Source organism: Xenopus laevis, chromosome 4S (assembly GCF_017654675.1).
Source record: "Xenopus laevis strain J_2021 chromosome 4S, Xenopus_laevis_v10.1, whole genome shotgun sequence".
NCBI lineage: Eukaryota > Metazoa > Chordata > Amphibia > Anura > Pipidae > Xenopus > Xenopus laevis.
The window spans coordinates 73,987,224-73,999,645 of record NC_054378.1 but is presented as its reverse complement, the minus strand read 5'-3'; the positions used below and the strand labels follow the sequence as shown (position 1 = coordinate 73,999,645).

Below are 12,422 nucleotides of genomic sequence, written 5' to 3'. Positions count from 1 at the left end.
TGATGAATTTCTAGATGATTCAGAAGTCTTCTATGAGGTGGCTGCCTTTCATTCTGATTCTCGAATGGTGTCTCTATCAAGCTTTGTGCAATCTCTAATATACATATCATTATTTTGTCATTTGTTGTTTAATTTGAATATTAACTGGGAAGGAAGATGACTGTTTTACTGATATAATCTGGATAAAAATCACTACTGCCTTTACTTCATTTATTGCATCATGTAATGTTTACATCATTATTTTATAATGGATATTTAGTAAGACTTTTAAGATAAATATAATTACATTATGTGCAGGCATTTTTTATTTTTTATGATTTCCTTCTTGTGGTTATCAGGATATTTGCCTGCCACTACTAAATACATTTACTGTGTTGCTTTAATGATTATTTCTGCCAACTACAAAACTGAGTGCACTGTACTTTGGTCCCAGTCTGAAGTAACCACATTTTCCCCAAACAGGGGAGGATATAGCTGTTTTACACATTTTAATTGGCAGTTATAGGGGCACAATGCTCACTTTAATTTTGGGGAGTGATTTGCCCCTGTGTCACTGAACCTAGGACCAACAATCGGATTAAAGCCCAATATCGTCCACCTTAGGTGGGCATATTGGGGGAAAGATCTGCACATTTCCTAGCAAAATTAGCAGATATTATAGCCCTTAAAGAGATTGGTGCACCACTAATTAGCATTATAAATTTAGCAATTAAGTTAACCAGTACTAATTTTATGTTGCCTTCCATGCAATCACCATAACTGATATGAATCATTTACAGTTTCTGCCCTTGGTGTCTCAGGAGTTGATCAAGCTTTGGAGTGGGGTTGCAGGGCAACTGCAGACAGTGAGCGCTCATTAGCAGCACCCACTGAGCCCCTTATATATTCTGGGTATCCCAAGAACCTGCAGGTTTTGTTTCATCTATAGTTATTCCCCTGTATTTTCAATGAGGGCCTAGAGCAGCTATAAATGCACGCCAACTACTGTCTCTGTGTACAGCCCCCCATCTAACTGATGTACAATCTAGAAGTTTCAAGGCACTCTGTTTCGCTGTCCCAATTTTAAATTTTTATTTCTTGGTATGAAAATAAGCCATATGTTTAATTTTCATTAATTGTCTGACATCAGTTAGAATAAGTCTGAGATCAATAGTAATTATAATGCTATCTCTCAATAATAGTGAGCATTTGGACAATGAGCTCTGGTGCTCGTTAAGGGGAGGGAGAGTAGCAGGAGTGATCACCCAATTAGAACTGATGGGTGGCAACTGCTTCTCTAGGGTCACTTCCTGCATGCACTGACAAAATTACCAGCATTTCACTGGATATCTTTTTTTACAATTTGAGAGCAAATCTGTCAAATGTAAATATTCCATAGAATGACTTGATTTTTTAATTTTTAAAAAGCTAATTCAGCTGTTGATACAAGTGTACCTAATTTTTAAAACAAAAGACATGAGCCTCAGTACATTTAGTACATAGGTAAGGTGATCTGCAATCGCTGTGCAAAGATATATATACCGTATACATACAGTATACATACAGTATATATATATATATATATATATATATATCTATATATATCTATATATATATATATATATATATATATATATATATATATATATATATATATATGCATTCCAACATTTTGATCCGCATTGGGAAGTATGTATACATTTTAGATCAAGCACCCAGCATACATGATTAGGATCTAAATGCGGATACACACCCGAACTGTATGAAAAAGTTTGGGAACCCCTCTCAGCCTGCATAATAATTTACTCCACTTTCAACAGAAAAGGTAACAGTGGCGTGTCCTTCTGAACAAAGCTTTTTAGTGAAGCAGTATTCATTTGTATGAAATTAAATCAAATGTGAAAAACTGGCTGTGCAAAAATTTGGGTACCCTTGTAATTTTGCTAATTTGAATGTATGTAACTGCTCAATACTGATTACTGGCAACACCAAATTGGTTGGATTAGTTTGTTAAACCCATATATATATATATATATATATATATATATATATATATATATATATATATATATATTCTTGCTGGGGAAAGCAGGCAATTCAGTCACATTTTTATTCCAGGTTCTCAATCAATGGCCTTTTCTCTAGCAAGAAACATTTTGTCACTATATGCTTACTTTTATTTACACTGCAGCCTGTGCAGTTTTGTGGAACTTTTGTGGTTCCTTTATTGTCTATTATTATTATAATTGTAGAGATCTAGTGTCGGCCTGGCCCACTGGGATACCAGGAAAACTCCAGGTGGGCCCAAGTGTCAGTGGGCCCTCATGCTGCTAAACATTTGGCCTATTTCATGGCCATTCCCTATTTCTATGAGAACAAAAAGAATAAATAGATGGAATAACAGTTTATAGTATATAAAGAAAGGAGACAAGGAGAATAGAAGTTGAGGAAGAAGAGGAAGAATAATAGTACTGAGAGTGGGTCCCAGGTCTAAGGTTTTTTGGTGGGCCCCTGGTGTTCCAGTCCGACACTGTATATTTAATTATGTAAATTTATGTTACCAGATGCAATCAAAATCAAATTAAATTCAAATAAAAAAAAAAAGATTAAAAAAAATCAAAAAGAATGAATTACTATTTCCACTTCAGTTGGGTTAGGCAAAATGAAAGTAAATTTACTAATGCAATGTCTATTTTTAATGATGTTGCCCCATTATGAGCTACATCCATAAAAGCACTGTGAGCATTCTATTCCATGACTTAAATATTGATTTATGAGAAAATGTATATTGTTTTATTGAAACATCTATTTCTTATGTGACATTATGTAATAAATGAATATCTGAATGAAAAGCATAAAACAGGAAGGTGATTTAGACAAGCTGTTTGTTGGCAGTGTCTTCAGATCTACTGATCACCAGCTAAAGATCTTCTGCTAGATTCCGATCTACCTCTTGGACACCCCTGCCCTAATATATTAAGTATTTGTATGTAATTTGTCTGTTTGATGTACATGCCCTGTATAATTGTGTTGTTAATAATAATAATAATAATAATAACAATAATAATAATAATCCTTTAAATTATGACTGTCATTAATACAGTTTGTGTAACTTTTTCCTCCATTCTTTTGCAACTATTTAAGATTATTCTTTTGAATTCTTAAACAGGAGAAATCTCTTCAATATACCCAAGCTACCTGAGTGCCATCAATGTTTCAATTGTGTCATTGTATTAAAAATACGTGAATTATTTTTAAAAAAAGCAATCTGTCAAAGAAGATCACAAAGAGTTAAAAACATGATTTATTAAAAAACATAGCTTTACATATAAGTAATAGTATGTTAGCACATATGTACATTAAATAGAGAAATATAAGACAATTGCCTACAAATGAAGGACATTGATGTCAGACATATGAATATAGATAAACCGGTAAAATAATGATTACTTCTATTAGCAAGATTTATTTTTTGTAACAGCCTTTTGACATGATAATGCACAGAAATGGGCTGTTGTAAATATTTTCAACTTTTAAATAACAACACAACATGAGTAAAAACAAAAAATCAAGGAATTGTGCATTGTATGATGTGTGACCTGTGATAGTAACACAAGTAAAGTCATAGAAGAGCGACTTTGTGTTTATGTAAAATCTCCCCAATAAATCATCTCTGACACTTACATATATCCAGAAGCAAAATGTGTTTGTATCATGTAGGAACTGTTGTTATACTGACAAACCCCATTCATTTGAGTCCCGGGCAAAGACAGGAGCTGGTCTGTGTGATCTACACAAGATCCAGATCTCATAGCCAGCCTGCTAGCAGAGCCATATATCTGTGAGTTATTGGGAGAATAGCTGGTAGGGGACACTGGCAAGTGAGGTGGGGATGAGGAATAAGAATATGTTAGATTGCAAGACACAGCATTTGAAGGCCGATTTAACAATGAACCTACCCCTGTGGGGCTGATTGCCTGAGTCTGAAAACAGGAAAGATCTCCTACAGAACAACTGCTGGTCATGTTCCCAAGTTCTCCATTCATGGAATGGTGAGTAAGCTCTGTACCAGGGGATGGTTGCATCACAGACTGTTGGTTGATTAAACTGTCTATACTGAACATCCTGTGCTGTCCTTGCCCAGCTCCACCTGGAGACTGGTAGGGATGTACCATAGCTGGGTGGTGAGTCTGATGTATCTGAGGGTTATATCCAGAGCCAACGCTAGAGTATATGCTGCTGGGGTATGATGCCCTTCCAGCTGGGGTGGGGGTGAAGGCACTGCTATTCTGCATATACCCAGGGTAGGTACTGATATCTGTCCTCTTAAATCTCTTTCTTCTTCTGAGGAAACTGCCATTATCAAACATATCCTCAGCTGCAGGATCCAGAGTCCAGTAGTTGCCTTTGCCCGGGTGCCCAGGTTCCCTGGGGATCTTTACAAAGCAGTCATTAAGCGTTAGGTTGTGGCGGATGGAGTTCTGCCATTTCTTGGAGTTCTCCCTATAGAAGGGGAACCTTTCCATGATAAATTTGTAAATGCCCCCTAGTGTCAGCTTACTTTCAGGGGAATTGGCTATGGCCATTGCAATGAGGGCAATATAGCTGTAGGGTGGCTTTCCCCGCTGAACTGGACGTTTTCTCCTCCTGCCCCCAGAGGCCTGGCAGTGTTCTTCTGGCATTCCATTATTCATACCCTCCTCTGGGCTGCAGCTCCCCTTGGGTTCACATTTGACTCTGATGGAGCCAGTGGAGTCCATACTGGGGGAGCTTGGTATGGGGCCAGTAGCTTCAGTGGGTGATTGCTGGGAATCTGCAGTCATGGTGCACATGCCTGAATAATAAGAGAAACTTGCCAAATTCATAAACAAAACCCTCTCAGTCCCAACACTGCAAAAATCATCTGGTATCCCTCCAGCCAGGACATGAGCAGTGCAGGCTCACCCTACCTGCCTTATATAATGAGGAGGAGTCCTGGCGCCTCCCTGTTTCCCAGCACTGTGACAAAGCTCTTAATTGCAATGCCTGCCCTGATCTCATCCTAAAGAACTCAGCCCCCAGTACTGGCTAGATAAGCCTCTGCTCTGGGAATGTCAATTGTGTTTGTTAGTCCTACCTGCCTGGGACAGACAAAAAATGTTTTCATCCTTTTTTTTTTTTTTTACTAAATGTAACTTTTTACCTAAATATCCTGCTATTGTGTGGTGCTCATCCCCTCAGAGATAACATGAAAGATGAGTATCTATGCAAACAGTATATGTGTTACAAATTCATAAAGATTATGAATGTGTGTTTGGGATTCCATTTTAAACATGTGATGGGTATGTAGAAAACAGAAGGATGTTTATATATTATTACAACTAACATGCATTACCATTTATAATACTACATATTTCCAAGTTTAAAGTTTTTCAGTGCTGGCAAGATCAGACTACAAGTCCCATAATGCAGGGCAAGGGCTCAGCTCATATAAAAGCAGCAGTGGTAGCTAGAACTTACAGCAGCTCTTCTTGTCTTCATGTGGTGCCCATATTCAAAAAAGGATCCCGTTCTTAGCCTCAAAACTATAGGCCAGTTAGTCTGAAGTCAGTGGAAGGAAAGCTTTTCGAAGGGTTAATAAAGGATAAGATACTGGACTTCATAGCAAATCATAATCATATGAGTGTGTTCCAGCATGGTTTTATGCATAATAGATCTTGCCAGACTAACTTAATTTCTTTTTATGAGAAGGTAAGCAGGGACCTCGATTCTGGCATGGCAGTGGATGTGATTTACTTTGCTAAAGCATTTGATACAGTGCCACACAAAATGTTACTGGTTAAATTAAAGGGATCCTGTCATCAGAAAACATGTTTTTTCCAAAATGCAACAGTTAATAGTGCTACTCCAGCAGAATTCTGCACTGAAATCCATTTCTCAAAAGAGCAAACAGATTTTTTTATATTCAATTTTGAAATCTGAGATGGGGCTAGACATTTTGTCAATTTCCCAGCTGCCCCTGGTCATGTGACTTGTGCCTGCACTTTAGGAGAGAAATGCTTTCTGGCAGGCTGCTGTTTTTCCTTCTCAATGTAACTGAATATGTCTCAGTGAGACATGGGTTTTTACTATTGAGTGTTGTTCTTAGATCTACCAGACAGCTGTTATCTTGTGTCAGGGAGCTGCTATCTGGTTACCTTTCCATTGTTCTTTTGTTTAGCTGCTGGGGGGGAAAGGGAGGGGGTGATATCACTCCAACTTGCAGTACAGCAGTAAAGAGTGATTGAAGTTTATCAGAGCACAAGTCACATGACTTGGGGCAGCTGGGAAATTGACAAAATGTCTTTACAAAATGTCCCATGACAGTATCCCTTTAAGGAATGTTGGCCTGGAACATAGTATTTGTACCTGGATAGAGAACTGGCTAAAAGATAGACAACAAAGAGTGGTGGTAAATGGAACATTTTCTAATTGGACCAGTGTTGTTAGTGGAGTACCGCAGGGTTCTGTACTAGGTCCCTTGCTTTTCAACTTGTTTATTAATGACCTGGAGGTGGGCATTAAAAGTACTGTTTCTATTTTTGCAGATGATACTAAATTGTGCAGAACTATAGGTTCCATGCAGGATGCTGCCACTTTGCAGAGTGATTTGTCTAAGTTGGAAAACTGGGCATCAAACTGGAAAATGAGGTTCAATATTGATAAATGCAAGGTTATGCACTTTGGAAAAAGTAATATAAATCCAAGTTTTACACTAAATGGCAAAATTTAGATGAGAAGGATCTTGGGGTTTTTGTAGATAAACAAATTGTCTAATTCTGGGCAGTGTCATTCTGTGGCTACTAAAGCAAATAAAATTCTGTCTTGCATAAAAAAGGGCATTGACTCAAGGGATGAAAACACAATTATGCCTCTTTAAAGGTCCCTGGTAAGGCCTCATCTGGAGTATGCAGTGCAGTTTTGGACTCCAGTCCTTAAGAGGGATATAAATGAGCTGGAGAGAGTGCAGAGACGTGCAACTAAATTGGTTAGAGGGACGGAAGACTTAAATTATGAGGGTAGACTGTCAAGGTTGGGGTTGTTTTCTCTGGAAAAAAGGCGCTTGCGAGGGGACATGATTACACTTTATAAGTACATTAGAGGACATTATAGACAAATAGCAGGGGACCTTTTTACCCATAAAGTGGATCACCGTACCAGAGGCCACCCCTTTAGACTAGAAGAAAAGAACTTTCATTTGAAGCAACGTAGGGGGTGCTTCACAGTCAGGACAGTGAGGTTGTGGAATGCACTGCCGGGTGATGTTGTGATGGCTGATTCAGTTAATGCCTTTAAGAATGGCTTGGATGATTTTTTGGACAGACATAATATCAAAGGCTATTGTGATACTAAGCTCTATAGTTAGTATAGATATGGGTATATAATTTATGTGAAAGTATGGAGGGGTGTGTGTATGGATGCTGGGTTTGCATTTGGAAGGGTATGGAATTTTTTCAACCCGATTTAACTATGTAACTATATAACATCAAATATAATCAGTCTCTTGTATCAGCTTCTTAATCAATGGCATGAGCAGAACGGCTACAATTCCTATGATTCACTGGAGAGAACAGTTGCGGTCATAACAGTATCAGCTGAGTGTACCAAAATGCAATGCTGAGAATTTTTGTTTACATAACTATTCCATAATTCATATTAAGGCTGTAAGTCACCCATAAAAGAGTATGCATTTCTGTAGCGCCATAAAGCATTGGACCTATATAAATACATAGACATTTTAAAATTGACCAATATCTGCAAATAAAAAAATTGGTAGCAACAATTCTATTTTATAAAGGAATGCTTTCATCTCATAGATGTCTAAACAACCATGAATGACCTCTGATCCCTGCTTATAACCACTAAATCCACCGTATTCTAAATAGCTTATCCATATGCAAAGTGGATCCTCCAGTCCTACAGGACTCTACAATGGCATTAATAAATATAACATTTTTTTACTGGTTACACTGGACCAGTCTGGTAAATAGGTCTGACTGCACCAATCATGCACACCTATTCAGTATTGGGTTAGTCAGTGGCCTCACACACTTAATTTGGGAATTCACCAATGCACTTTTTTGACTTGGATCATCAACTCGAGTGCAGTCAAACCAGTAATTTCATAAGACAAATGAATTTACAAGGGCAGCCACCAAGAATTATAAAAATGACTAATGGCGCACCACCACTAGAATTCACAAGGATATTACAAGTTACTTTTGACCTGCAGCCTTATGCCTTCAAATAGTCAAAGACCTCTTTGCTGCTCTAAAAACCTACACTAGTAGATTATCCACCATATGGTATATCCCCATCGTTACATTGCGTTCTTTTACATGTTTCAGCAGTCTATATGCAAGACTTTTTGCAGTTCTTATATACATGATTACATCCTTTCTGCAGAACCCTTTTAATCGCCGCAGGTTGCACACTGGCACGAAGGGAATTGCAGGGGAGTTGCACAAAGGGAACTGAACCTTTCTGGTTTTACTGGCTACCTACATATAACTGTGTTTTCTATTGCTTGGAATTATTTACCAATGAAGAATTTCCTGTCGTGGGTCAGTGCATTATTTCTTGGTTATTTCTTATCTTTTTGCCTGACAGAATTGACAGCATTTATTCCTTCTTATCCTTATTCCACTGACCAGGAAACACAGAGCTCAGGTTTTATGTTTAAGGACAATCTTATGCTCAGGTTGTCACCTGGAACTGCTCAAGGCTGAAAAGGCCACATTCTTCACAATCTATTATGGCAAAGCAATCAGCGGTACCAGAGGCAGATATGTGGGCATCCAGTCATAGAGAAAATCTGGACCCCAGTCTTATTATTATTAGTTAGGTGACACAATTCTATAATGTAGGGTTGTCTTATCTCCATCCTACTGCTGTTGTTAAACTGGGAGTTGCAGTTGTATTTATTTAGGATTAAATACAGGGTACTGTTTTATTATTACTTTAAAATATACAGTATGTTTTTCCCCTGTATATTGAAAGCTCTTAAGGGGGTTATTTATTATAGTCCAAATGCCAACAACTCGAAAAATGTGAGTTTTTTTTTACTATAAAATTTACTATAAATTTTTTAGTGGAAAAAACCTCTAATGTTTCAAAATGTATTATACTTCGAGGATGGAAAAAATCTGAATCTGAAAATCCGGCATCTCAGACCTGCCGAGGCTGGATATAGGTCAATGGGAGAAAGTCCCTATTCTATTTGGAAGTTTATGTGGTCTGCACTGGAAATTACCCCAAAAATCCAGCTATTTCTGATTTTTCCGGCAAAAATCCTGAAAAATCTAGCGATTCCAGAAAAAACTCCTTTGCACTATTTTTCTGTGTTTGTCCCTGATCCAATTACATTTTTTAATAATAAATAAGGTCAAATCGTGGATTCTAGCTTAATCTTAATTTTTTTTATTAAAATATTCAGAAACATTCAGATTTTGATAAATAAGGACCTAAATGTATAAATATTTCATATGTTTTGTATTAGACCCTGAACAGAGCACCCTTTATGCAAAATGTAGAAACAATAGCACAATACCCTAGTAATGATAACAATAAGAGACACTATACATCAAGAAAAGCATACGATACAGCCAAGCTGATGTCATAACTGACAAAATTCCAAAGCACACTGTGAAAGTTTGTAACTAGATTGGCCATTTAAATCGAATAGTTTGTTTTCACACTTACTTATCTTGTTTCTTAGCAATACCTGTACTGATTGCAAGTTAATGGTAATTACCAGGAAGGAGATAAGTGTCTGTTGCCTGAAGCCTTAGCACACCTCTGTCTCTGTCCAATTCTATGTCTTTCCATCAGATCGACACTAATCCCCCTATTAGCAGAGTGTCTGACATAAACAATGAACTGTGAATCAAAAAATAAAGAACATGTTTCCTGACAACTTGACTGCCCCAAGCAACATTATAGTGAACTCTCTTTTGCATTTGAGGGTGTGTATGTAAATCTCGCAATACAATTAAAAAGCAGCTTATTTGGTGAAGTTGCCAAATAAGCAGATCTTTCCCAAAATATGCTCATCTAGTGTTGGGTTTTATTGGGATGTTCTGATAGCTTAGCCCTCGCGCCAGATATCAGTAAGGCAGAATGCGAGATGGCCCAATAAATGGCCAATAAGCTGCCAATTATGTCTGAAAGGACCACATTAGCAACTTTTATCAGTCCATGTATAAGTCACTAGTTTACAGTTTGAAAACGCCAGTTTCAAAAATCTGAGTGAGATAACTTTTTGTTTCTTATGTAAGATCACAAAGAAGAATCTGTAAAGTGCTCTTTTTAGAACTTTGGTAAAAAAGTTAAGCAATGCTGTTTTAATTTTTTATTTTTGTCTTATGTACAGTACATTTCTTGCAAACTAACAAAGGGTTTACATGTAATGGCTATACATGACAACCATAACATTTTCAGGATGAAGTTTGATTAAAAATGTTCAAGTTCGAGGAAGTGATTAAAGGTCTAGATTTGATATGTTTTTTAAAGTCCATAACTTTAACAGCACTTCCATAGGTCTCAGACCACTTGCTAACTATAGACCGTGCTATCAGACTGCCAAAATCCCGCAATGCTCCAGCCACAGCACCAAGAGATGTTCTAGTACGATACCATTATTTCCATATAAACGATGCTTTTCTTAAAGAGCTCAGAAACATAAAAGAACTACCAGAACAATTCAGAGCTATCCGTATATTTGCAGATTTATCTGCAGCCACTCTGGCCCAACATTAAGAATTTGCAGAAATAACCACGCTTCTGAGGGCAAATAACATAATAATATACAAATGGGGCTTTCCAACAAAACTGATAGTAACCAGAAATGGGAATACTTTTGTGTTCAATACACCAGAAGAATCTCGTGGGATAACAAGTGAATGGGAGCTAACCAACACATAATCCAATAGAGACCTTCCGGTCAAAAAAAACCCTGGATTAAAAGCAGAATGGGAAAAAACACAACGTACACCTGTAAAATGAAATACCCATCAGTGGTAAAATGGATTACAAGTAGCACAGAGACTGGTGGGATTTTTTTTTCTGGGCTAACTTTCTTTAGTCTATCTAACTGTATATATATACACAAGTTTGAACAAATACACGTCCAAGCTATAACTGCTCCAACTCATAGTTTAATGAGAAAAAATTTGAAAGCTTATATAGAAAATGTTTCATTCTGTATGGATTGCAACAAATATTCCTGATTCCCCAACCTCTCCAATTTCTACGCTCGGTGTCTGGTAGAGAGGTCGGCACCTCTCCGATATGCATGAGAACAAAAGAATCACCAGACACTCAACAGCAGGTGAAGCGGGGCAACCCCCTGCGTGTTTAATTCAAGTCTTGTGATGTAACGTTTCAGGAGCGGACCCCTTCATCAGATGTCAAACCTAACTCAATTAGAATCACAAAACAAACTTAACCCCTCTAAAAATAGAACTAAGGAAATACAACAAATTAGAGAGAAACTTCATAAAATAGATCTCTGAGTTTGAGTTTTATTTAAGGAAATTAAACATCCTACAATATTATAAAGGTAATAAGTCAACAGATCATATCGCAAACTATTTAAAAGCAAAGCAACTAAAATCAAAAATCAAAAATATTAAGTTACAGGATGGCAAGATACTCTCTAATCCATTGACCATTGCTGAAGCATTTGCAAACTATTATTCAGATCTCTACAACCTAAAAAAGGAAAATATAGTAACTCAGCCTGACCCACAAAGTATAGATACATATTTAACAACAATAGATTTACCTTGTTTAAATAAGGATCAAGTTTTTTCCCTGAAAGCTCCAATCTCTCAACAAGAAGTTGAATATACAATAAAATCATCCCCTATAAACAAAGTACCTGGCCCAGATGGAGTACCTGTAATATATTATAAAACATTTTCACAGGTATTAATAGCAAAACTCACAGAGTTATATAATTAAATTTTATGAGGAGAATATTTCCCCGAAGAAATGTTACAGGCCACGATTACAGTAATACACAAGGATGGTAAAGATCCATCAAATGTCACAAACTATAGGCCAATTTCTTTGTTAAATTGTGACTTCGAATTTTATGATAAAATATTAGCAGACAGATTACAAGATATTGTTTGAAATATCATAGACAAAGACCAAGTAGGCTTTAAGAACGGTTGCCAGACATCGGATAATACCAGGCGCTTTATAGATATAATATAATCTAATGTAATCAGACAATCCAAGGTCCCTACTTTGGTCATGTCTTTAGACGCAGAGAAAGCGTTTGACCGAATATATCATGATCTCATAAAAAGAGTCTTAGATAAGATTGGATGTGACAGCACATTTATACACGCAATTTCTGTATTATATCAAAATCCATCAGCCAGAATAATAAATGAAGGCTTGTTATCTCAAAAAGT

At 37.0% G+C, this 12,422-nt stretch overlaps 1 protein-coding gene across 1 annotated transcript; it reads right to left on the bottom strand.

Annotated features, from left to right (window-relative positions):
- Positions 1 to 3,265: 3,265 nt before the first annotated feature.
- On the bottom strand, positions 3,266 to 4,899 carry foxe3.S (forkhead box E3 S homeolog). Its single transcript, XM_018260872.2, has one exon. It carries the CDS (start codon positions 4,842 to 4,844, stop codon positions 3,660 to 3,662), a length of 1,185 nt encoding a protein of 394 aa, XP_018116361.1. The 5' UTR covers positions 4,845 to 4,899; the 3' UTR covers positions 3,266 to 3,659.
- Positions 4,900 to 12,422: the final 7,523 nt, after the last annotated feature.